Below are 27,207 nucleotides of genomic sequence, written 5' to 3'. Positions count from 1 at the left end.
AAGAGCACAAATAGCCATAGCAATTCTAAGCAAAAAGAACAAATCTAGAGGCATCACATTGCCTGAATTCAAATTATACTATGAGGCTATAGTAAGTAAAACAGCATGGTACTATTACAAAAATAGACACATAGATCAATAGAAGAAAATAGAGAACCCAGTTGTACCTACTGAGTACAATGTTCACTATTTGGTAATGGGCACACTGGAAGCCCAATCCCTACCAGTATGTAATACATCCATGTAACAAACAAGCACATGTATACCCTGAATCTAAAATAAAATGTAAAATATTAATTTGAAAAATTTTCTAAGAGGATAGAACTTCCAATAAATGTTATTATGACAAAATACTACTACTAATAATAAGAATAGGGAGCAGAGTAGTCTTTTGGAGATGACAAATATGCTTATGGCATTTATTGTGGTGATGGTTTCACAAGTGTAATATTTATCTCCATGCTCAGCAAGTTGTGTACATTAAATAAGTACAGGTTTTGTATGTTGATTATATCTTAATTATGTGATTTTGAGATTTAATTAAGTTTTAAAAAATCATAAAGTAGATATTCTAGAATTTAAAAATTCAGCCATCTGAATTGGTTGGCTTAATAGCAGATTTGAAACTGTTGCAGAATAGATAATTCTATTTAAGGTCAGATCAATAGAAATTAACTCAAGTGAAGCACAGAGAACAAAAAGGGGGAAAAAATGAACACAGAGTGACCTGCAAGATGATAGTAAGTAATTTCACAAAAATATAATCACATCCTAGGAGAAAAGGAATTGGAGGATCTAATATTACTCCTTAACCAGGAGTAAATGTGCTTGATCTTTATGAAAATGCATCATGCGCTCACTGGCTTCCTTCTCACCCCATTCCTGACATACCCCTTGATTATGCTCCAAATTAGTAATATAAAAGTTATAAAATTATAAGGAAACTAAGTAATATATTTATGCATGTTTTAAAATATTTAGGAAACCTGTGTGACAGAGCAAGACTCCTTCTCAAAAAAAACATATTTAGGAAAATTTGAAACATGAAAGTATTGAGAGCAAACCAGATAATTACCTACCAGAGCAACTGCAGCAGCAAAATCCTTATTACATACTTGCCCAGGAAATGTGGCTCCTATTAAGGGGGGAAGTTTCCTGTAGCTGAAAAATAACTTTTTCCATAAGTGAATTTAAAAGTGGTATTATTGATAAGTTTCATAGCAGCAAACATTATCAAACAATTACTATCTCCCAAACACCATTCTCCTTTGAATTATACCATAAACACATTTCTCTCAAAGTTTCAATGTTAAGAATATTTCAGTATACACTTTTCACTTTTGAATTTGATAAATATCCAGAAATATAATTGGGATAAGGCCTGACAATTTATGTAAATACTATTGCACTAATGATTATAGTTTTTATTCTGGTTTCCTCTATATTTACAGCCCTGAAAATTCAAATTTCTATAACTTCCTTATTCATTTATTATTTATTTTTGACCAGATTTTTCTGCACATTAAATTCTAGATAGGAGGAAAATTTAACCCTTCATTATATTAGAAAATAAAAACATAAGAATTAACTAGAAGTAAGCCAGGAATGTAGAAATATGATAACCTGGGGTAAAGGTTCATAAACCAAAGGAAATCAAATAAATTGTAGCACTCACAATTAAACTTTTAGTTATTTCAATATCTTTTGTGGAATTTTACTTTTATTAATAACTTTATGTTGTTTGATAAAACATTTTAAGTTTTGCCTCAAGTTAGCTCCTTGAGGACAAGGACTCCCGCTCGCATTTTTCACATTCCATAGTATCTATATTAAATGTGTAGAACACAATATATATAAAATAAATGCTTATTTTTCATAATGAACATATTAAATCATTTTGAGTTATTCCTTTAATGTTATAAAATGCAGAATACTACACTTACAAAAGTAAGCATGCAATTTGATGTGGTTTCAAGTTAAGATGGTCCTTTTTCCATTCAAAAAATTGTAACAATACATCTTCAGCATGCCCTGTAGTAGAAATTTTGTTTTTATTTGACCAGATTTCAATTGAAGATATCATAACAGTCAATTGTAACTGGGTAAGCATCTAAAAGAAGAATATAAATTAAAAATTTTAAATAAATGAACATTATGTTACATTTTCTAAAAACACATTTGATACAGTACTTTGGTTATGGAAACTCTTCAACAGCACAGCAAACTACTCTACACATCATTTTTATAAAATATATTTTAAAATAGTTTTTAAAAACTTACAGTGTTAACAAGGCCAATTATCTGAATAACCTTCTGCGTTACAGCGTTTATATCGGAGCCCATGTAATCAAACTGAAAAAGATAAATGATTTTTAAAAACTAGTGGATGTAATTAATATATCACATCTCTTTCATTTTACAATATGCTATATTCTAAAGTAGCCATAGGAATCCACTCCAATTGAAATCCAGGAAATCAGTAATAATATGCAAATAATGATTTAATAAAAATATATAATAACATTATTTTAGGCAATGTTTAATGCACTCAATTTGTAGTACTATTTCTTTTTTATGAAAATTGAACACTGAATTTCTAAAATGGATATTTCAAGCAGTTCTCATTTCTATAATTATAAATGTAATCCTACACTGAAAAACAGTATGTGGAGAAGGTGGGAAAATCTTCAATGAGAGGATTACCATTAAAATGATACTGTATACTGTATTAGAAACATCCTTTTTCACAACGTATAATACATGTTCTAATTTCTTCTTTTTCAGTAAGCTCTTCCTATGTCTAATTGCTTAAAAATGCCAAGACAGTATTAAATAGCAAGGATGATATTGGGAGTTGAATAATGAGAACACATGGACACACAGAGGGAACATCACACACCGGGGCCTGTCAGGGGGTTGAGGGCAAGGGGAGACAGAGCATTAGGACAAATACCTAATGTATGCGGGGCTTAAAACCTAGATGATGGGTTGATGGGTGCACCAAACCACCATGGCACATGTATACCTATGTAACAAACCTGCACATTCTGCACATGTATCCCAGAACTTAAAGTAAAATAAAAAATTTTTTAAAAGAGGAAAAATTTCTAATAAACAATCTAACAATGCATTTTAAAGAACTACAAAAACAAGAACAAACCAAACCTAAAATTAGAAGAAGAAATAATAAAGATCAGAGCAGAAATAAATGAAATTAAAAGAACAAAAGATCAATGAAACAAAAAGTTGATTCTTTGAAAAGTTAAACAAAATTGAGAAACCTTTAGCTAAACTAAGAAAAAAAGAGAGAAGATCCAAAAAAATAAAATTAGAAATGGAAAAGGAGACATTACAACTGATACTGCAGAAATTCAAAGGATCATTAGTGTCTACTATGAACAACTATATACTTATACATTGGAAAATCTAGAAGAAATGGACAAATTCATAGATACATAAAACCTACTGGCCGGGCGCGGTGGCTCACGATTGTAATCCCAGCATTTGGGGAGGCCGAGGCGGGCGGATCACGAGGTCAGGAGATCGAGACCACGATGAAACCCCGTCTCTACTAAAAATACAAAAAATTAGCCGGGCGTGGTGGCGGGCGCCTGTAGTCCCAGCTACTCGGAGAGGCTGAGGCAGGAGAATGGCGGGAACCCGGGAGGCGGAGCTTGCAGTGAGCCGAGATTGCGCCACCGCACTCCAGCCTGGGCGACAGAGCGAGACTCCGTCTCAAAATAAATAAATAAATAAATAAATGCCTCTGAGGCTATATCCATTTAAGGAAAACCAGGTCTTTTACCTTTGCTCTGGCTTCACCCCAGCATTTTCTTCTACAGCAGAAACAATGCATTTAGTCATCTCGGAATACTGGCTTAATGCATTAATAATTGCAGGTGCTTTTCCTAGAATTTTGGCTCTGCAAGTGTTATATGGTGAGTGTGTTAAAGGCAGCAAGCAAGGGTCATGTAAAGTGAATATTTTATGAGGCCAGGATACATGGCAGTGTAAGCAGAAGCACCCAAGATAATCAAAATAGCTGAGGAATATGATCCACATAGACTTTCAAAGGCATATGCAGTGAAGTGGTGGAACCGTGGGCTGGGAGGAGGGGAGGGGAGAGTGGAAAAGCATTAAAACTATAGGAAATCAGAGAAAATGCCGTCCTTCTGTTCCTTAGCTTCTAGAATTAGGGAGTTGTTATATAATCCAAGCCAGCAGCTAAAGACTATCTGGCTAATAGTTAACTTAATTATTCTGGAATGTGCTTTTTTTCTATAAATCAGCCTAAGTCAAAAGAAAGAGGAACTCTTATCACTGAATCAAATGGCAGGAGGGGCCAGCTGGGAGGACTCAGTCCCCCTGGATCCTATACCTATTCCTCGGCTCTGTGGCTGTACTGCAGTGCAGGTTAAATGAATTGGTCCCATTACCGAGCTGATAGTTATATAGGAGTTAAGAAGAAATTACTTAGGCAGATAGTGAGGGTACGGGAGTCCTCAGTAAGGTTTTCCTTTTAATGAAAAGCAACTCCAAAATCATTTTCTTTTCTAACAAACATCAGCCTGTAAAATCAAGCTGCAGACACAGACAAGCAAGCTAGAAGCTTGCACAGGTGAATGCCGGCAGTTGTGCCGATAGGAACAGGCTACCTGGGAATAGGCATGTTCAAAATGGCAGCTCCATCTTCTCTTCTCCTTGCCAGCCACGCGTACAGTAAGGAGCAGACAAGATGGCGCTGGCCAAGTAGAAAGTCCATTTGCATAATAAGATTAGGGCGGGGCAACCAGCCTTCCCTGGGCACCATGTAAACACTACACCTGATTAAGCCAGACTGTGAGGCCTACGTAAATCAAACACTGCCTCCCCCAGCCTGCCTATAAGATCCGGAGCAGTCCGCCGCCGGCCGGCTTTTCCCTTTTGGACACCTCTCTCATAAGAAAGAACAAGCTGCTCTCCTCTCTCCTTTCTTCTGCTATTTAACTTCCTGCTCCTTAACCCACTCCATGTGTGTGTGTCCATGTCATTAATCTCGGCACGAGATGACAAACCCAGGCAACGATGCTGCTTCAATAGGGCAGCTCCTTTAGGCGAACGAGACTCTGTAATTTGAATGTTGATGTGAGCAAAAGGGAGCGCACATAGAAAAGTAGAAAAGTTGACAGTGCCACTTGTGGCAGGATTTTACTGTCATTGGGAAAACTATATGAAATGATGAATTACAGTAAGGCTCAATGTTTCAGCATAATCTATCACAATAATAAGACTTCTATCAGCTTCTAAGTGATGTAGTTCTTTGCAGTCTGCTGGTTTGTCTGCAGCTTGGTGGTCACAGAAGCAGTGCTCTGTGCCAGCTGGATGAGGCTCATGCACCCTGCAACTGATGCACCTGGCTATGTCTATTTGCTCTGATTAGTCACTTTTGCCTTCATTTGCTGGAAGTAAAATCCTGAGAGTTTACTTGCAAAGGGTGGTGTCTGGTTACATAATTAAGTTATTTAGTGGCGATTTCTGAGATCTAGGTTCACCCATCACCTGAGCAGTGTACTCTATACCAAATGTGTAGCCTTTGAAAAAAAATTTTAAATGTACCTAATCAATTTGTGAACTTCTGCAAAATAATTTAAAATCAGTGTTAAGTGTGTCAATTAGCTTATATTTGCTGTTTTTGATAAAGTAAAAGAAGAAAGAGATATGCTAACGGAAAAAACTGTTCAGATTGTAAGGAGAATCCTCATCTCCAGCCATTCACACTCAAAGTAAGAAACTATCTCACATCAAGGGTATAACTACAATACATTTTGTTGAAACCTTTGAGAGATTTAAGATTGTGCTTAGTAGACATCCTTAGTTATACAAAAGGGTTTCTAAAATTAAGGGAGTTGTCACTCAGAAGCTTGGCAAGCCTCCCAGAGTAAAGGTGCCTGTTTTTAAAAGAATTTGTGAATGTGGCTTTTGATGAATGGACTAAACTATAACTGGATACACAGAAAAGCCCACATGAAATTAGAAACTATTGTGCATCAAGAGGACCCCATCAACTGAGTAAAATGGCAACACACAGAATGGAAGAAAATACTTACAAATCATATATCAGATAAGGAATTAATGTCCAGAATACATAAAGAAATCCCCAATCTCTGTAACAACAATAGCAACAAAAACAACAATGCGGTTAAAAGATGGGCAAAGGACTTGAACAGACATTTCTCTGAAGAAGATCGACAGATGGGAAATAAGCACAGGAGAAGACACTCAACATCACTAATCATTAAGGAAATGAAAATCAAACCTACAAGATGATACCACTTCACACCCATTAGAATTACTATTATTAATAAAACAAACTGAATATAACAATTGTTGGTGAGGACGGGAAGAAATTGAAGTCCGTGTGCATTACTAATGGGAATAGAAAATGGTGCAGCTGCTGTGGAAAACAGTATGACAGCTCTTCAAAAGTTAAACATAGAATTACCATATGAGCTAACCTTCTACTTCTGGGTATATACATACAAAAATTGAAAGTGCAGACTCATAAAAATATTTGCACACCAACGTTCATGGCAATAATACAGGAGTTATTAAGAAACAGTTTTTAGGCCACTAGAAAGGGTAAAGGTTCTTGGTGCAAATTTTCCTGTAATAAGAAGCAACCCCCTGAAACATTTCTTATTTAACAGAAAACGCAACATGAAGGGCCAGGCCAGCAAGCTTTGATATGCAAATGCTGATGATTAAAAACTGGGTCCACTTAACATGGTGTTTCCCACCTTTTCCTTCTGGTTACCAGGTGTGCCAAGTATTATGGCCACCTTTAGGTAACACCATGTGATAAAACAGTGTGGTGACCCACATTTGCATATTAAAGAGCTAAGGTAGGAGGGCCAGGTTTTTCATGGGCTATGTGGATGATACACCTGGTTAAACCAATCCCCTGGGCCTTACGCAAATTAGATAATGCCTCCTTTAGCTTCCCAATATAAGCGACTACTTCTTTGCTCCACCCAGGGTTCCTCTTTATTCCGAGCCCCCCATTCCTCCATTCATCAGAGCTGTATCATTTTGGCTCATGGGCCGAGAATTCATTCATCGGAGTGGTATTAGGAGCGAACTTCAACCTTAAATCTGTCCTTTAATTTCAAGGCTTTCCTCCGGCTATCCTGTCGCCAAACTTTTCTTCTCTATCTGTAGCCTCTTACTCTCTCTGTGTGTGTCGAATGTGTGGAACTTTTATGGGCTAGGGAAATAATCCTGTTAGGCAAGATCAGGAAATGCTGTAGACTGGGGATATAGCTCAGGAAAATGCCATTGCAACCTTCTAGGAAAAGAGTTCTCCTCTTTCACCCACAGTGAGGTCACTCACTACTAACGCGCGGATGAGCCCACGGTATTTCTAAGCCAACAGCGCCATCTAGTGGAAATAGAAATCCTCTTCATAAGACACATTGCCGGTCCTTTGCTGCAGCAGTTAGGGGTAAGATGTCTTCCACAGCCAAATTTTAGTCTCGATATTGTCCCATCAGCAGGAAAATGGCCATTCAGTTGCTACATTCTTTTAAGGCACCTATTCTGTCTCCAATTAAGATAGTACTTAATTAGTAAGGGGATTTTAAATTCAGAAGATAACCGGAACCATTTTTTTTTAAGGGTAAATGCTTCAGCACGGGCCATAATAGCAGGAAATCTAGCACATTGCCTACATTAAAGGAGCCTTGCCCAAAGGTGACACAGTCTCTCCCGAGACCCATTTTTCGGGGAGCCAGGAGGATCACACAGCTTTAGGAAGTCAAAGGGGAATCACACAAAAGGCGGAGAAGCTAAGGTTGCATGGGTAAAGCGTGGTTAGTCCCATCACTTAGTTCATCTGATTCCATGGCTTGAAGGACCATGCCTTCAAGCATGGGTGGCACATTTCACATGGGGCCAGGATCCAGAAACCAGGGAGGGAAAACTGTCCGAGGATGCTCCCTGTCTTCTCCTCCATTCTGGGTCATATGGAAAGGAAGGAGAATAAAAGGACGCTTTTATTCTCTTTTCTTTTCCTAAATGGGTAACAAATTATCTTCAGCTTGCACCCCTCTGGAATGCACTCTGAAACACTGGCACTTAACCTCAGAACACTGAAGAAAAAAGCAACTCATTTTCTTTTCCAGAAGGGCATAGCATTTTTACTAAACCTTTACAAGTATTGTAAGATCAGCCCAGCTCTTTGAGCAATCGTATCAGGCAGGCCCAGGGAAAATAGTTCCCCAAAATTAAAAAAGCAACTTCCAGGGGAACCATCTAAGGATCCCCCTTAGTTGGGGCCCCTTCAAGTTCCCTTCTGATTACAGGACCTTAAGCAAATAAAGGGAGACTTAGGCTGATTTTCTGACGACCCTGATAGGTATATAAAAGCTCTCCAAAATATGAAGTAATGTCATGTTGCTCCTAAGTCAGACCCTCACTGCAGCTGAAAAGCAGGCAGCTCTGCGAGCAGCAGAGAATTTTGAAAATGTACAATATATCTCCCATAATACACCAAAAGGTAAGAAAGTAGATTGGGAAAGTGAAAAAGTAGTAGAAACACCATTCCCAATTGGGAGGGAAACAGTTCCAGTAGACAACTCTAACTGAAACCCCAATAGCTCAGGAGCTGAATGGAAAAGAAAGCACTTTTTAATATGCATTTTAGAAGGCCTATGAAAAACCAGGACCAACCACTCAATTACTCAAAACTATCTATAATAAACCAAAAGCCAAATGAGAATCTTGTAGCCTTTATGGAAAGGCTGAGAGAAGCACTAATAGAACACGCCTCTTTATCCCCTAATTCAGTCAAGGGACAGCTCATCCTGAAGGACAAGTTTATTACACAGCCTGCTCCCAATATTAGAAGAAAACTACAGAAGCAAGCTATAGGAGCAAATAGCACCTTAGAGAACTTCCTGAAGGTGGCCACTTCAGTCTTTTATAATAGGGACCAGAAGGAGGCCCAAAAGAAAGAAAGAAACCTCAGAAGAAGGACAAAGTCTCTAGCAGCAGCTTTGCAGGCTTGCAAAGTCCAGGATCCCCCAGGTGCATCTGCTAATTGCTATTAGTGTGTCAGGCCAGGGAATTTTAAGAAGGAATGCCCAGGCAGCAAGATGAAGCCACCTCAACCGTGTCTAGTTTGTGGCAGAAACCACTGGAGATGAAACTGCCCCCAGAGGTGGAGGTTACTGGGTTCAGAAACAGTCTCACAGACGGTCCAGCAGGACTAATGGGTCCCGGGGCTCAAGCCCCAGCTCCAGCGGCTCAAATTGCCATTATAGCACAGGATCCCCAGCTAATTCTGGAAATTAAAGGAAAGTCGACCTCCTTCTAAACACTAGAGCCAGTCTCTCTCTTTACACCTCTCTAATCCAGGCCTCCCCTCTTCCCATAACATGACCGTTAAGGGGCATCTCAAGGAAAACTCTAATCCAATATTTTTCTCAACTTTATTTGCAGTTAAGAGGACCTATTAACACATGCTTCCAAGCCATTGTCATGATAGTTCTACTATTCAAAAAAGCCTTCAAGTTAACCCTAGGAAATAATTTAACTAGGTACACTCCACATAAAGTAGCTAACAAACAGTGGTTAAAGCAAGAAGTACATAAGGCTGAATAAACAGTAGTCACTCTCCCCAGGCACAAGCACTCAAATAGCTAAACTAATAGCTCTTACAAGAGCACTTGAATTAAGCAAGGGAAAAATAGCTAACATTTATACTAACACTAAGTATGCTTTCTTAGCTCTCCATGCTCATGCTGCCATTTAAAAGGAAAAACATTTTCTTACCACCAATAAATCTCCTATAAAATGTCACCAAAAAATTAGCAGGCTATTATCCTCAGTTTTTCTATCACAAAAAAAATAGCAAGAATGCACTCTGAGGAACATCAAAAGGAAACAGATAAGGTAGCCAAAAAATATAGGTTAGCTGATCAGGCAGCTAAGTCAGCGACAAGGAAACTTCAAGGCATTAACACGCTTCAAGCCCTTCTAATCTAGGAAGGCTCCATAAGAAAAATTAACCTCAGTATTCCCCTGCAAAAATAAAATAGGCCACTTCTCAAGGGCATACTTTTCAGCCCTCAAAATGGCTATAGTCAGAGAATGGCAAACTCCATTTTCCAGCTTCCAGCCAATAGAAAGTCCTTAAAATCCTTCACCAGGGGCCAGGCGTGGTGGCTGATGCCTGTAATCCCTTCACTTTGGGAGGCTGAGGCAGGCAGATCACCTGAGGTCAGGAGTTCAAGACATGGTGAAACCCCATCTCTACTAAAAAATTTTTTAAAAATAGCTGAGCGTGGTGGTGGGCACCTGTAATCCCCGCTACTCGAGAGGCTGAGGCAGGAGAATTGCTTGAACCCAGGAGACAGAGGTTGCAGTGAGCCAATACGGTGCCACTGAACACCAGCCTGGGTGACAGAGTGAGACTCTGTCTCAAAAAAAAAAAAAAAAAAATCCTTCACCAAGCTTTTCACTTGGGAAAGGATAAAACTTATCAATGTGCTCAAAAATTGTTTTCAGGCAGAAAACCTCTAAACTGATTAAACATATAACCTCTCTAGCTCACTTCCAACAGGAACCACCTTTATTTAACCCAGGAAACTTAGTAAAAACTCTCTTCTCTGTCTCCTTAATAAGCCAAGCTGGGAAGAGCCCTACTCTGTTCTTCTTTCAACCCCCTCGGCAGTAAAAGTTACAAAAATCAACTCCTGAATACGTCACACTCAAGTCAAAGCCTGAAAAACTGAGGGAGCAACCCCTGACAGCCCAGAAAAACGTCCAGAATATCAATGTGAAGAAATAGAAGACCTTAAGCTAAAAATCATAAAAAAATAAGTAACTGAGGACTACTCATCTTACTCAGCCCTGCTCCTACCTCACCAGATACATTTTATTGTTTCTAACCTTTCCTCTCAAAGTTCACCGCCGAATATTAAAACTTTTAATGCATATTTGCAGGGAGATTTAATTATACATGGGATTGCCTTTATAACTTTGTAAGTCCCCAAAGGGAAATGTTAGATCTTGGCAAGTAAAGTTTTAAATGGAAATTATTTATTATGCCACTCTTGTGGAAAATTGTTATAGTCACATTACTATTTGCAATAAAGCTATACTGAAGCCCCAGTAGCACACTGTGGCACCCACAATGTGGAGTTCTCATTGTGGAATTCTAATTGCTAAAATATTTTGCCTAATTATCATCATCAGAATTAATAATTGGAGAAAAGATTTAGTCAAGATTGTTTTGCTTATAACAAGAGTAACAGTTACGAATAAGAAGGAAGCATGAAAGTTTTACTATCATTAAGTTTATTAGGACTTTTTACTAAAGGTTGGTAATATAATGCACTCTAAGCTATGAAAAGGTTATAAAGAAAAAATTATATAAGGAAGAATCTCATATAATAAGTACTTGTCCTAAAAGGAAATGATTTGTTGTTTAAAGGATGGATGTTTAGGACAAGTCAAAATGTTTAAGTATGTTATAAAAGGGTCTGTAAAAGTCATTAAAAATTTTAATTATTAAAGGAAAAGAATTGTTAAAATTAACAGTATTTTAGCCACCCAATAACATATTTCTCCCAATCATATTGCAAGTTATAAAATGGCCTAAAGCTTAAGTTATTCTCTAATGGTAAGTCAAGGGGGAAATGTATGCTTTTCTCAAGGAAAATGTTACTTTTATATTAAGGTTTCTAATAACATACAGCGACATCTAGTGAAGGTAAACTGGTATGGCAATCCATTGGTGTAACTAACAGGTGTCAAACTCCACCATCAGTTATGGTCTATAGGACCCCTACTAATGGTGGTAATCTTAATACTCACATTCTAGCCCAATATTTTAAACCTTATTTTAAAATTTCTCTCTTTTCGCCTAGAAGCAATCAAACAACAAATGGTGCTGCAAGCAAATCCACACATAAACATGCCATTCTTCAGAGAATCCTTAAATCAACCTCAGGAGAAGACCCAACTGCTCTTCCCGCACACGATGCCCTTTTTCAGCAGGAAGTAGCCAGAAAGAATCATCATCCAACACCCCCTAACAGCAGTTAGGTTTGCTTCTCTTGAGGTGGGGAATAATATGGGAGTTGTTAAGAAATAGTTTTTAGGCAGCTAGAAAGGGTAAAGTTCTTAGTGGAAATTTTCCTGTAATAAGAAGCAACCCCCTGAAACATTTCTTCTCTAACAGAAAAGGAGGCTTGAAGGCCCAGGCTGGCAGGCTTTGATATGCAAATGCCGGCAATTAAAAAATGGGTCCACTCAATATGGCGATTCCCGCCTTCTTCTCCTTGTCACCAGGTATGACAAGTGTCATGGCCATCTCCAGATAACACCATGTGTTCAAAACATAATAGTGACCCACATTTGCATATTAAAGGACTAAGGTGGGAGGGCCAGGTTTTCTGTGGGCTATGTGAATGACACACCTGGTCAAACCAATCCCCTGGGCCCTACACAAATCAGACACTGCCTCCTCCAGCATCCCAACATAAGCAACCACTCTTCTGCCACACATGGGGTTTCTCTTTGTTAGAATCTTCCCTCCCTCTATCTCTGTATGGGGGAGCTGTTTTCTTCTTCCTTCCTTCTTTCTTGCCTAAGAAACTCTCCGCTCCTTAAAACCACTCCACATGTGTCTGTGTCATTTTATCTAAATCGGCGTGAGCCCAAGGACCCTGGAGTTCCTCCAGTCATCAGAGCTGTATCAGCAGCATTATTCACAAAAGGAATATGTGGAAACCCATATGTCCATTAGCAGATGAATTCAGAAACAAAATGTGACATATACATGTAATGGACAATTATTCAGCTTTCAAAATTTATAAAATTTTGATACATGCTACATGGATGAGTCTTTAAGACATTATGTCAATGAAATAAGGCAATCACAAATGTACAAATACTGTATGATTCCACTCCTGTGAAGTATGTAAAGTAGTCAAAATCATAGAAACAGATAGTAGAAAGGTAGTTGCCAAGAGCTGGGGGGACAGGGTCGAGGGAATTCATGTTTAATGGGGATAGTATCCGTTTTCAAAAAGAAAGAGATCTAGAAATCTGTTTCACAACAGTGTGTATATACTTAACACTATTGAACTATACATTTTAAAATGGTTGTGATGGTAAACTTAATGTTACGTGTTTTCCCCCAATAAAAAGAAAAATGGATTAGAGTTCTAGTGAGCAAAATGAAGATTCAATCCCCAATCTCTCTGATTCCCAAATCATGCACTTATAAGCACTACAATTTCTATTACTAAACACAATGAACCTGTACTCCCTCACTATGCTCATATTCTAGCCCAATATTTTAGACCTTCTTATAAACTTTTTCTCTTTTCATCTAGAAGCAATCAAACAAACGATGCTGCAAGCAAATCCACACATAAACATGCCATTTGGAAAACAACCAGAGGAGTGGGCAATTTCCTATTAGTGACCATTTCTAGAAAGGGCTCTAGGGGAACTTCCCCTGCAAGCCCCCCACTAGACTGCACCTAGATCTAAGTCAGTCCTCATACTTGCCACTAGTAACCTCACAGCAATGTGTATTTTGTTTTAATAAAGTAGCTGAACCCTCCTAAGTGTATTCCTATGCGTTTGAAATCTTAATTTAAAAAACTTGCTCTTTGGAAAAAAAAATTGTTTAAAAAAGAAATCCCACAAAATGTTTAAGATAGTATATTAGTCTGTTCTCATGCTGCTAATAAAGACATACCTGACACTGGGTAATTTATAAAGGAAAGAGGTTTAATTGACTCACAGTTTCACATGGCTAAGGAGGCCTCACAATCATGGCAGAAGGTGAAGGAGGAGCAAAGTCATGTCTTTCATGGTGGCAGGCAAGAGAGCATGTGTGGGGGAACTCCCCTTTATAAAACCATCAGATCTCATGAGACTTATTCACCGTCACAAGAACAGCATGGGAAAGACCTACCCCCATGATTCAATTACCTCCCACTGGGTCCCACCCACCACACTTAAGAATAATGACAACTACAATTCAAGATGAGATATGGTTGGGGACACAGCCAAACCATATCAACATCCTTCTTCACATGGCAGCATCAAGGAGAAGAATGAGTGCCCAGCAAAGGGGGAAGTGCCTTATAAAACCATCAGATCTCATGAGAACTAACTCACTATCACGAGAACTGGATGGGGGAAACTGCCCGCATGACTCAATTATCTCTACCTGGTCCCTCCCATGACACATGAGGATTATGGGAACTACAATTCAAGATGAGATTTGGGTGTGGACACAGCAAAACCATATCTGATAGCTATTTCAATAAAAGGCCACCAAGTTAAACTAAAAGGGTCTAAGATTGGTAAAAATGCAAAAAGTCTCTGGGTTCCCAACCAAATAAATAAATTGTTACGTTTTATACCACTAAATTTTGGAGTGGTTTGCTATGCAACAATAGAAAACTTATACTTACTTTAAAGTATAAAAATCTATTTTGTCTGATATTAATCCAGCTAAACTAGTTTTTTTAATTTCTTTATATTTTTCCATTCTTTTACTTTTGTTACTTATGTACGATATTTTACATATGTCATTTGTAAGCAGAATGTGTGTGTGTTTATATGTGTATGTGGTATGATAATCTTTGTCTTTGCTTTTAATTAATCTTTATCTTTGGTTTTTAATTGCAGTACTTAATCCCCCTACATATAATTACTTAGGTATTTTAGCTTATATCTTTTGTCTTAACATTGGCTTTCAAATTTGTTCTGGATTTATTAAATAAATCCTAAATATGTGTTTTTCTTTCTCTTAATTGCCTTCTTTTAGTTGATTGTGCTTAAAGTTCTGCTTTCCTCCCTCTGATTTTGTAATTTTATAGAAATATTATTTCATTGTATGCGTTTGCTTTGTACTGGGTCAACTTAGCTATACTAAAGTACCCTCGACCCAACTCTAAGGAGCCATGAACTTCAAGTTTTGTTATTCCTGTCAACATTTAGCTCAGCTACCCTGACTCATATTCACCCTTTCTGGAATCAACAGATTCTTTGAGGGGAAAAATATTTTATTTTATTTTATTTTATTTTATTTTAAATGTTTTATTTTTAGCTATTATGGGTACATAATAGTTATACATATTTATGGGGTACATGTGATATTTTGATACAGGCATACAATGTGTCATGATCAAATCAGGGTAACTGGGGTATCCATTACCTCAAACATTCATTAATATCATTTCCTTGTGTTAGGAATATTCCAATTCCATTCTTTAAGTTGTTTTAAAATATACAACGAATTATTGTTAATGACAGTCACCCTATTGTTCTGCCAATCATAAACTATATTTTTAAAAAATGAATATTAGCCATACATATACTTTTATTTTGCTAACCATTGTTAATGGTGTTTTATTTCCTTATGGATTGTGAGCCCATTTATGTATGGCTGATATTAATCTGTAGGAATCCTGAGGTATTCTGCTTGAAGTGACATTCCTCCAGATATAAATACTATTTGCTTCCATCATGCACCCTCATCTTTTACCAATCGGGGACAAGCGTAGCCTCATGGATTAGAATCCTAACCACATAGGTAACAAATATTCGGAGCCTAAATCCATAAGAGACCCAAAGTATAGTTATGAATTCTCAATGAGTATTTTATTCATTGGTTTTTCTTTTTATTTCATTTACCTAGAACTGAGAAGAAAACAGGTGATAATATGTTTTCTCCTTTTGCTTTAAAGAAGTGCATATTTGTTTTGTAGACCATCTTTCCAATTAGACTGAGGCAGTTAAATATTACTATTGTATATGAGGGTTGAGGGCTTAAGGGAGTTGTAACCTATCCTTTCACTGAGGATGTAGGTTTTTTGAAAAATCAACAATGTCAACAAGCTTTAGAAATTAAGATGCTTCACTTTGTAAACGTGAGTAGATGCTATATACAAAATAATGAAAACTTGATTAATTTGTATGAATGTGTTCATTGCAAATGCAAAACAGAATGGTTGGTAATTTCCATTGCCTCACTGAAATCAAGTTAAAGAGATACATTAATTTTAAAATAACAATGCATAAACTAAGACTTACCAGATTTTTGTCCACAACAATATGCATTTCAATATATCGAGGAAATAACTTAATAAAGTCAGTTTTCTGAAAAACACACGAGTCATGAGGAATTTACAAAAATTTACCTTCTCCTGAAATTATATTGAGAGATAAACTGAAAGATACATTGCTCCTGATTACGTAACGAGGCTGTTTTCAAGTACAAAATTTAGGTACTATTCAGAAGATTCCAGTTCAAAGTGCCCTGGGTAGTAAGACATTTCTATTAGACTTCTCAAGATATGTAAATACTCAGGTATCTTTTACTTTTATAATAATTGAAACAGAAATTTTCAGTTTATAATATAAAGCTTTGTTTTTTCTTAGCCTTTTCATAATTTTTACACTAATCTTTCATGCGAGCAGATTTTCTGCTACCAATTACTAGGAAGTTACTTTTGGCAAACAATGTAGTCTAGAAAAATATTAAAATTTACAACCAATGGCAATTTGCTAGAGCCAGACGTGTTATTTAAAGCAGTCTATAGGTCTTGGTAGAGAAAAAAAATCATCACTTTGCTTTACATGTACTTTATGTAAGTTGCTCATCCATTTTTGAACTCTCAACGGAGAAATCCAGGTTGTATAATATTCTCCCCTAAATTATCTGAGTAATTGAAGTAAAGGAATATTTTACATTAATTATCTAAATGTTCACATATGAAAATTAATGTTTCAGTTTCTTTTATACTGTATTCATATCTTTATATTTCTAAGATTAAGTTTTTGCTAAGCTTTCATCTAACGGCAAGCATAATGACAAACATAAGTTTATTCTCTTGCCATTTTAAAAGTCATGTAGGGCCCTCATTAAAAAGTAAAATAGTTTTAAGATTTGTAAGTCACCAAATCTTGGCTCTGAAAGTACTTTTTATGACACAAAATTATACTAAATTAAAATAAAAGAGTCAATACTTACTTCTGAACTTTTTCTGACTTGATACTCTGAATTAAACCAAGAATAAGTGTCATTTTCCTCTAAGAGAATATTAGTGTCAGCATATTTTTCTTCATAAATCTTGTGTATAAATCCTGATACAGCCTCCATTGGTTCAATTCCATATGAGATGTTTTTCAGCTGCATTGTTCCCCTGAGTGTTAAGACAATCGAAACAAGTCTGAAATGATTCTACTAAAACCATAATATTATAATGAGAAATTTGGGCCACAGTTTTTAAGATTTAAAGTGACCTTAGTTTTTTTTTTTTTACTTTTATCTCTTTATCTTTTGGGGTCTTTCTTACACCAGAACTAGACCACTATATCACAGGATACACATTACCTTACATTACACATCTGTGATTATCTTCAAGAAAGCATGGTAGTGGCATAGATCTGTGCACTTAAACAGGTTGAAACTCCTTTCTGTTACGTATATTTTCTAACCAGCCTGTAGAATCTCTAGGCAGTCTCTTCTTTAGTCTTTGATTCCTTCTCTTTGATACACTTAACTCTCCTCTGACACTTGATACCCTAAATCATTCATTTGTGTGGGCTGGATTGAAGGTACTATATACCTAATAATGACTGATTGCAGAGCCCGCATCCCTTTAGTCCCATGCATTCCACAATTGTCAATTATTCTAGGACATTAGGAAATTGGACAAGAATAGAATTTGAGAAAACTAAAAAAGTATGAGGAGACCAATCAATCTCCCTATACTCAAGTTTTCTTAAAGCCTAAAGCAGCAGATCCTGTCAGTATCAACAAGTAGCCTCTCACCAGGAACAGATACTGCTGGAATATCAATCCTATTTTATTAGTAATTTTGGTTCAGTCCTTAAGGAACTGAAATATAACAAAGGTGATTATAGAATTAGAACAGATACATGGAGAATTAATTCATAGGCTAGCAGGATATAATACTGGCAAATTGAGTATCTTTACGTAGTCTACAACCTGAGTCCTGAACATATGCTGAGAGTCACAAGAGAATTTGGAATACCCACAACATATCCATTATAATTGCAATCCATCTAGGAAAAAAAAAGAAAAATTAATGGATAACTTATTTTTAAAATAAACACCCCGTATATATTATTTATATTTATTTATATGTATTACTTTATATTTTTTATTTTTTACTTTAGCTACATTTACTATTTATTACTTTAGCTACATTTCTACTTTAATGTAACTGGCAATTACCTAATAAATTTGTGCCATGTAGAAATAAGCACCAGCCTGTTATTCAATTTCAACGAATATGTAAAATAACATTCTAGTAATTATAGAATGTTTGTCTTTTTAAAGAAATCTAGAATTACAAATACATAACAAAAAAAACCTAATTCTTACCTGAACTAGCAGAGGTTTGGAATGACGGATGTCATTTTTGTCATAAGAATTAATAACAGAAGCTGAAGATAAAATTGATCTAGGCAAAAATAATAAAAACATGCTCAAGTTGTGAAACAAGGTAGAAAAAATATTCATATACAAATTTTCTTTTTACTGAAAAATTTAAAGTAGTGCTAATCTACTTGTTTTATCCTATTGTCCATGTATTTCTAGCACTTAAACTGAATTAGGTGCTTAGTGAGACATTTTAACTAGAATGACATACAATACAAAAATGCAGATAAATGAGCAACTCAAATTGCTAGAGACATGAAGAAGAAATAGCATAGGTCCCAATTTCCAGCATAGAACTTTCTAATCTTTGTCTATTTCACTCATTGATTTTAGATTTTATACCCAAATTTCAAAATTAAAGGGTAAGGTTAGGACAGTGATACGGTTTGGCTCCGTGTCCCCACCCAAATCTCATCTTGTAGCTCCCATAATTCCTACATGTCATGGGAGGGACCCAGTGGGAGATGACTGAATCATGGGGGCGAGTCTTTCCCATGCAGTTCTTGTGATAGTCAGTGGGTCTCCTGAGATCTGATGGTTTTAAAAACAGGAGTTTCTCTGCACAAGCTCTCTCTTTGCCTGCTGCCATCCACGTAAGAGGTGACTTGCTCCTCCTTGCCTTCCACCATGATTGTGAGGCCTCCCCAGCCATGTGGAACTGTAAGTCCAATAAACCTCTTTCTTTTGTAAATTGCCCAGTCTTGGGTATGTCTTTATCAGCAGTGTGGAAACAGACAATGTAGAAACAGAAAATGTAGAAAACAAACAAAATGTAGAAAGAGTTACTTGGTCTCACTACAAATTCATATTTGCTAAGCTTTGCTAAGGGCCAATTTCTTCTCAATAACTCTGGTCAGAATTGTATTTCCCTCAGTAACTATTCAAAAACTTGACACTACTCCTGTCAATCATCCCACAAAACCCCCATGTTCCCTCACTGCCAGATCACCTGTTCCCATCTGTACTCCTTATCTTTATTGCCAGAAGGTTACTGCTTTCATTCAGAACAAACCCTTACACTGGTGCTATAGATACCATCCTGTGCCATATACGGAGGACACTACTTTTTCTCTCCTATAATTTTGAACTCTTGTGCTCTACTGGATTTTTATCACAATGCTATTTAAAATGATACTAATAAGTCATTATTATCCTAAAGAACTCTTTCTTGACCCCATGTTCTACTGTGGCTATTCCTTATGTACATTTTTTTCAATTCTTAACAGATTTCATCAAAAGAATTGTCTACACACAATTCCTTCACTTTCTCAATTCTTATTATCCCTGAAACTTCCCTGGAAAAGGTCCACAAATATTAGAATGCCAATTCCAAAAGGCATTTTAAAAAATCATTTTTACATTGGACCTCTAGCTTCTTTTTGAAAACTGTGGCCACTCAGTCCCCTCACTTAATTTACATAACACTCCATTCTTCTGCTATTCTTCCTACCTCTTTGGTCCCTCCAGCTTTATCTTCCATGTTGGCTGCTGTTTTTGTTCAACCTATCCCAGGAAACATTGCCATTTCCCAAGGTTCAGTCTTTAGCCACGATCTATTTATAAGCACCCTACGTAAGAGCACTCATTAAAAAAAACACAGCCAAGCTATCGCTTTCTGCTCGATCTATATACCTATAGCTAAAACTATTTCCCAATATTCCTATTGAATATTTTCAGAGATTCAAATTCCTAGCCACATATGGCCCAGGATGGCTTCTAATGCGGCCCAATGCAAATTTGTAAACTTTCTTAAAACATTATGAGATTTTAAAAATTTTTTTTAGCTCATCAGCTATCATAAGTGTATTTTACATGTGGCCCAAAACAATTCTTCCAGTGTGGCTTAGGGAAACCAAAAGATTGGACACCCCTGATCTAGAGGAAAAAACACACTTGGATATCTCACATGTGCTAAAAAACCGAAATCATCCCTTCCTCACACAAATATATCCCCTGTTCATATTCCTCAGTTAATTATGCTATAGGCTATTCATTTTCTTGAGCGACAACTAAATTATCTGAAATTCCTCACTGTTTACCAGTCATTCTACCAAATCTGTATTGAGGTCCACCAATTTTTCTTTCAAGTGCTATCACTGGTGCCATTGTTCAAACCACTGCCGTTACTCACCTAAACTGTATAGTGATATAATTGATCACCTTAACTCTAACTTGGTCCCCTCAAAAACAGCCTAAAAGATTCTATGTGGCTACATAAGTACATACTTAAAACCATTTTTGGCTCCCAATATCTGACCACAGCATTCTGAATCTTCTACAGCCTGGCTCCTACCTACCTTTCCCGAATCTTTTACCTCTATTTTTCAGAAAATTTGTGCTTCAATAATTCACATTGAATTGTTCACTGTGCACATCAGAAAAGCCACCCTGTCTCACACCTCTGTGCCTTACCATGATTTCTTCTCTAAACAGAATGTTGGCTGGGTGCAGTGGTTCATGCCTATAATCCCAGCACTTTGAGAGGCCAAGGAGGGAGGAATGCTTGAGGCCAGGAATTCAAGGCCAGCCTGGGCAACATGGTGAAACCCCATCTCCCCATCTCTACTAAAAATACAAAAAATTACCCAGGCATGGTGGTGCACACCTGTAGTCCCAGCTATTTGGGAGGCTGAGGCACGAGAATTGCTGGAACCCAGGAGGTAGAGGTTGCAGTGAGCCAAGATCACTCCACTGCACTCTAGCCTGGGCAACAGAGCAAGACTGTCTCAGAAAAAAAAAAGTCCCCCTGTCCTGCCCCTCTTCTTTACATAGCTCTGTCTCTTCCCTTAAGATACAAACAATCTCTTACCTCTTCCATAAAAGCCTTTCCTGACTTCCAAGGAATACTATTTACACATTTATCATATTACCATATTATAATAAAATTATTTGTTTTTCTATTAAGGTGTCTGAATGTATCTTTCTTTATTATAAATTCTTTTTTTTTTTTTTTTGAGACGGAGTCTCGCTCTGTCACCCAGGCTGGAGTGCAGTGGCCCGATCTCGGCTCACTGCAAGCTCCGCCTCCTGGGTTCACGCCATTCTCCTGCCTCAGCCTCTCCGAGTAGCTGGGACTACAGGCGCCCGCCACCACGCCCGGCTAATTTTTTGGATTTTTAGTAGAGCCGGGGTTTCACCGTGGTCTCGATCTCCTGACCTCGTGATCCGCCCGCCTCGGCCTCCCAAAGTGCTGGGATTACAAGCGTGAGCCACCGCGCCCGGCCTATTATAAATTCTTTAACAGTGCAATATGTTTTATTCTCTTTTGCATGCCTAGGACTTTACTCAATACTCAGTATAGAGTAGGTATCAATATATTTGAATCAAAATGATTCATTCTACTTATACATACTTTTAGAAATTAAGAAGCCAAAGTATTAAAATTTAAAAGGACAAACTAATTACTCACTGCTTTTTGAGATGGACGAAATATGGCTTTCCTTCTATTGTAATCATATAAACAACCTATAACAAAATTATTAGAAAAATTCAATAATAACACATGCCAAATACTGTATCTTCTCCAAATTAGAGTTTAAAATATTGACAAAATGAATAACAACCTGTAACCATTATATTGGCTTTCCTTCCCACACAGATACTTGGAGCTTCAGAATTCTGCATTGAGAACTAAGTGATAAAGCACACATTTGCCTGCTATTCACTATTACTCACACTTCTGAGGGAGAAGCTTACTCGATGATTATTATCTTTCAGTTCAGACAGACCCCACCGTCAAGGATGTTCACCTCAATGGGTCCTTGTGAGGACCCATTGGTTGCTTACCTAGAGCTCTCCTGGAAGGTAAATTGTCCTGCTCATTGAAAGAGACCCTTCCAAAAGATAGAAGTACAAGAAATGTAATATACTTCTAGCAATATAACATCAAAAGCCATTGCATTTTACTTATCTGTGTGAACAATCAAACTCCCCTGGAATAGAATGTAGGAGAGAATACAGGGAGACTAAAGACATGTCTAGAGAACACCATAGAAGATAATGGAAAATGCAATGGTCATTAAATTATGTATTTGGTTAATTTAAGAAATAGCATTTAACAGTTTTCAATTCCTCAACTTTAGACTGGAGCATAACAAGCTACTTTGATTCAGGTAAATTGCTCAGTGAGGAATTGGTTGAATGGCATTCTGAAAAGAAGTATAAGTGGAATTTGGAAGGGATCTTTAAAATCGTGCCCTCTAAAATCCTTTTATATTAAACAAATAAGATTAAAATTAAAGGATAATATGAAAGCACTAATAAAATTTAAAATCTACATATTTTACAAAGCTAAAACAAAAAAAACTAAAATAAACCAAAAATGTACAAAATCAACCAATAGAAGGAAAAAACTCTCAAAAGACACATTATGCAGAGCCTCCACATCTTTTCATATACAATATCCAACTGATATAAGCTGAATTGTAACCCCCCTAAAAATTCATTAGATGAAATGCTAATCCCCAGCACCTCAAAATGTGACCATATTTGGAGATAGGGTCTTAATGGCTGATGTCATTCTTAATTGTGAGAACTATGAAAGTTATCCTATTAAATCAAGAATAAGGCAAAGGACTTCCCTTCTCTCCAGTACTTTTTAATATCACACTGAAAGTCCTAGCTAATGCAATAAAGCAAATAAAGCAAATAAAATGGATACAGATTGGCTAGAAATAAATGTGTGTCCTTATTCGCAGATTACATGATTGTCTATGTAGAAAATCTGAAAGAATCACCCAAAAAAAAACCCTGGAACAAATAAACAATTGTGGCAAGATTGCAGGATACAAAGTTAATATTAAAAACTCATTATCTTTCCTTTGTACCAACAATGAACAGGTAAGAAGTGAAACACACAGTGTCATTTACATTTCACTCTGAAAAATGAAATACTTAGGTAGAAATACAGCAAAATATATATTTAGGAGAAAAACTACAAAACTAATGCAAAAACTCCCAAAGAACTAAATAAATGGAGGGATATTCCATGTTTATAGATAGAAAGACTCAATATTGTCAAGATGTCAGTTCTTTCCAACGTCATCTATAGATCGATGTAATCCCAATGAAAATATCAGCAAGCTATTTTATAGACACCAACAAACTGATTCTCAACTCTATATGTAGAGCCAGAAGACCCAAAATAGCCAATATAATATTGAAAGTGAAGAACAAAGTTGGAGAATTGACACCACCCAACTTCAAGACTTAGTATAAGGCCAGGCGCAGTGGTGCACACCTGTAATTCCAGCACTTTGGGAGCCCAAGGCAGGTGGATCACCTGAGGTCAGGAGTTCAAGACTAGCCAGGCCAACATGGCAAAACCCTGTCTCTACTAAAAACACAAAAATTATCTGTGCATGATGGCGGGCACCCGTAATCTCAGCTACTCAGGAGGCTGAGCCAGGAGAATCACTTGAACCTGGGAGGCAGAGGTTGCAGTGAGCCAAGATCATGCCACTGCACTCCACCCTGGGCAACAGAGTGAGAGCCTGCCTCAAAAAAAAAATAAAAGATTTAGTATAAATTTACAGTCCCCAAAGCAGGGTGGTGTTTGCAAAATCATAGACAAACAGTTCAAAGAAATAGAGATCCCAGAAATAGATCCACATAAATATGGTCAATGGATCTTTGACAAAGAAGCAGAGGCAAAACCACGTTTTTAAAAGAAAGTATTTTCAAAAAATTGTACTAGAACAACAGTATTGCCACATGCAAAAAATAAAAATAAAAAAGAATCTAGACACAGACTTTAAATCCCTCACAAAAATTAACTCAAAATGGACCACACACCTAAATGTAAAATGCAAAAACTGTAAAACTACTGGAAATGTTCACTAGAAAAAAAGAATAAAATACATTGGGTGGGACCACTGTAGAAATTATGTTGCTATCTAAATGAAACAGACTATAACTGCAAGCAAATTCTACAAAACAGGGAAGTGTTAGGGGAAGCCAAATCATCAGGAAGCTGTAATTTAAGAAGGAAGTATGTAATTTAGATGCTTATAATTTATTTCAGGTGAACAACAGATAATTTTAGTATAAGTAAGCCTCATGTAGTATTTCTCTTTTATCTTTATGTACCCATGCATTTAACTGGGTATTCTATATTTTTATTTACTAAATCTTATAACTGTGCATCCTTAGGCACTTTTACTTTTGCAGGTCCTACTCCATATGATACCAAACATATTCAAATAAAATCAAATCCCACAATAATTATAATTTTCTGTTGCTAAAATATATTACAATGTAAATTTTTAAATCATTATAGTTAAAAGAAACACACTGAATTTCCATATTATAAATGCCTTTATAAAAATTCTAGAAATTAGACAAGTGAGGAATTCAAAGATTATCAGTGATAAACAATGGAAAGGGAGAGTTGGTATTATTAATCTCACGAAAAACGAAATTAAACAAAGATGTAATGTCACCTCTTCTTTCCAATCAGAAAGGGAAGCTGTCATAGGGCTCATACTCCACAGCATAGCTAGTAATTCACTTGGGAGGCAGCGAGGAGGGGTGTTCAAAGCTGCATGATAAGCATGTTGGTAAATAAAACTCAGCTACTAGAGGAAGAAAAGGTAAAGAAAGGGTATATGGGGAAGGGGAAATGATATAAATAGTATATCCTTATGTGAAACAGAGAGGAAAGATTTCTGAAACCATTAAACGGAAAAAAAATAAATTTGGAGGCCCATAATTACTAAATAACAATAGATTATCTTATACTGGAAGAAGCCATGTGAGAAGTATTCTCCTGCCAAATTATTAGAGAAGGAACATTCACTACCATCCAATCTCGGACTGTGAAATTGATGTGATCATTAACAGATAAGCCTGTCCAGAGGTCATCACCATTCAGATCCTCACTGACTTAGAAAAAGCTAAGACAAATCACTAGGGGATCACTAGGGCTAGAACTAGGATACCAGAAAACTCAGTTATCAAGATAAATCATATCTTAATGCAACCTTTTTAAAAATCAATGCAAAAAAACACCATGATGAAAAAAGTATCAAAATTTTCAAGACAGGCAGGATCTGATCCTGTAGTTACATGATTCATTTCACTTGCCTCACTCTAATCCTGATCCCGGGAGGGATCCAGGTTTTCTGCTACCTCCTTAAATTTCAAACTTGGGGGATCCTACACTTAGCATTTTGGCCCCAAGGGATCTTATCCCTAAAATCCTTCATCATCAACAGAAACACACACAGTCTCACACATTCGTAAACATCAAAATGTTCCCTCTTGTGAACCTGTTCTCAGCTGTCAGCTCTACCCCCAAGAAGTGCAGTCCTGCCCACATTCAGCACTTTTGGTCTTGACATTAAACGCAACTTAAACAACATTTCATAGTAAAAATATTGTTAAAATTACATTATGTTCTGGATCTGTTTTTGCATCCGATGATGAAACCTTCTCTGGAATTGTGGTCTGCAGGAAGATTTTATGAGGATCTAAAAATAAATAGAAACTATGTTATTTTGATACCTGTGATCTTATGTTATTCATTTCTAACTCTGATTCTGCATTTGTTTCTCTACATTAGCAGCTATTTTTAAAACAATCTACACATCTCGCCCTTTCCACTGTCTTTCTAGTCATTCTTACCTACAAATTTCTGACCCCTGGTCAAGATCTCAAATTTTTATTCCCATTCTCCCCTGAAAATCCCTCTCTCAATACACACACACACACACACACACACACACACACACACTCACAGTTGGCACTGGCACAGCTAAGTTAACGCTAAGTGCCAAATTCGGTGTTGTAAACAGATGTGGAAATGAGAAAACACAGATGCATCAAGCAAGATTTTGCAGGGACGAATATAGAATATTGAATACAAGGATAATCTGCACTTTTCAATGGGGCAGGTGGAGGATAACAGTTGCCAAATCAGTAAATCCTGGATAGATAGCTTTTTTACAGTGATGCAATTATTCGTAGAGTAGCAGAATTTGGTATGTGGAAAAAACCACATATTTCGTTTTTGTTCATTTTCTGCATCAGGAAGCCATCCCAGGGAAGTAAAACGATTTTCTGTCGGAGGCTGCCTCTCTGCCTTTTTGGCCACAGACCTTGAAGCAAGGGGCCAGGAGAAAGCGGGAGAGCGTGGAGCCAGGGTAAAGTCTGGGCTGGACCTGGGCCATGAAAAGAGAGAACAAGGTCTCCCTCAGAAGCTTGGATTCCTGGACTTACTGAGGTCTGCATGCATCCCACCAAGTCCAGTGAGAAGCACCAGAAGAAGGAACATGGCTCGCTGTCTTGGAGCCCTGGCGATGAACAGCAGTTGAGACGTTGAGACCTGGAGAGGCGCAGCTCGCGCAGGGCTGACCGCGCGTGAAGCGGCCCAGGGAGGCTGCAGAGAGGAAAAGCGCACAGACGAAGCGGGAGGTGATTGGAAGTAGGTAACGCGCTGCTGGCAGGCAGCAGAGCACTCAAGAGAAGCGTCTCAGCATTCATACGCCAGTCAGTTTATTGTTAAGAAAATGTGGCACATATACACCATGGAATACTATGCAGCCATAAAAAATGATGAGTTCATGTCCTTTGTAGGGACATGGATGAAACCGGAAACCATCATTCTCAGCAAACTATCGCAAGGACAAAAAACCAAACACCGCATGTTCTCACTCATAGGTGGGAATTGAACAATGAGAACACATGGACACAGGAAGGGGAACATCACACACCGGGGCCTGTTGTGGGGA

General features: G+C 37.2%; 1 protein-coding gene across 1 annotated transcript in view; it reads right to left on the bottom strand.

The window, feature by feature from the left end:
* The window catches only part of LOC116461778 (disintegrin and metalloproteinase domain-containing protein 5), a 128,337-nt gene extending 101,557 nt beyond the window's left edge, over nt 1-26,780 (bottom strand). Inside the window, exons 1-10 of the mRNA XM_058433413.1 lie at nt 26,696-26,780; nt 25,868-25,947; nt 21,888-21,943; nt 18,422-18,500; nt 18,023-18,099; nt 17,042-17,213; nt 16,102-16,167; nt 2,281-2,352; nt 1,944-2,110; nt 1,080-1,161 (exon numbers count right to left, since the gene is read on the bottom strand). Of these exons, the coding sequence (XP_058289396.1) occupies nt 1,080-1,161; nt 1,944-2,110; nt 2,281-2,352; nt 16,102-16,167; nt 17,042-17,213; nt 18,023-18,099; nt 18,422-18,500; nt 21,888-21,943; nt 25,868-25,947; nt 26,696-26,750 (906 nt within the window). The 5' untranslated portion in view covers nt 26,751-26,780. The remainder of the gene's footprint in view (nt 1-1,079; nt 1,162-1,943; nt 2,111-2,280; nt 2,353-16,101; nt 16,168-17,041; nt 17,214-18,022; nt 18,100-18,421; nt 18,501-21,887; nt 21,944-25,867; nt 25,948-26,695) is intronic.
* Nucleotides 26,781-27,207: the final 427 nt, after the last annotated feature.

The sequence above is a fragment of the Hylobates moloch genome, unplaced genomic scaffold (genome assembly GCF_009828535.3).
Source record: "Hylobates moloch isolate HMO894 unplaced genomic scaffold, HMol_V3 SCAFFOLD_22, whole genome shotgun sequence".
Classification (NCBI taxonomy): domain Eukaryota; kingdom Metazoa; phylum Chordata; class Mammalia; order Primates; family Hylobatidae; genus Hylobates; species Hylobates moloch.
Note: the sequence above shows the minus strand (reverse complement) of the source record. Positions and strands in the feature narration are given on the sequence as shown.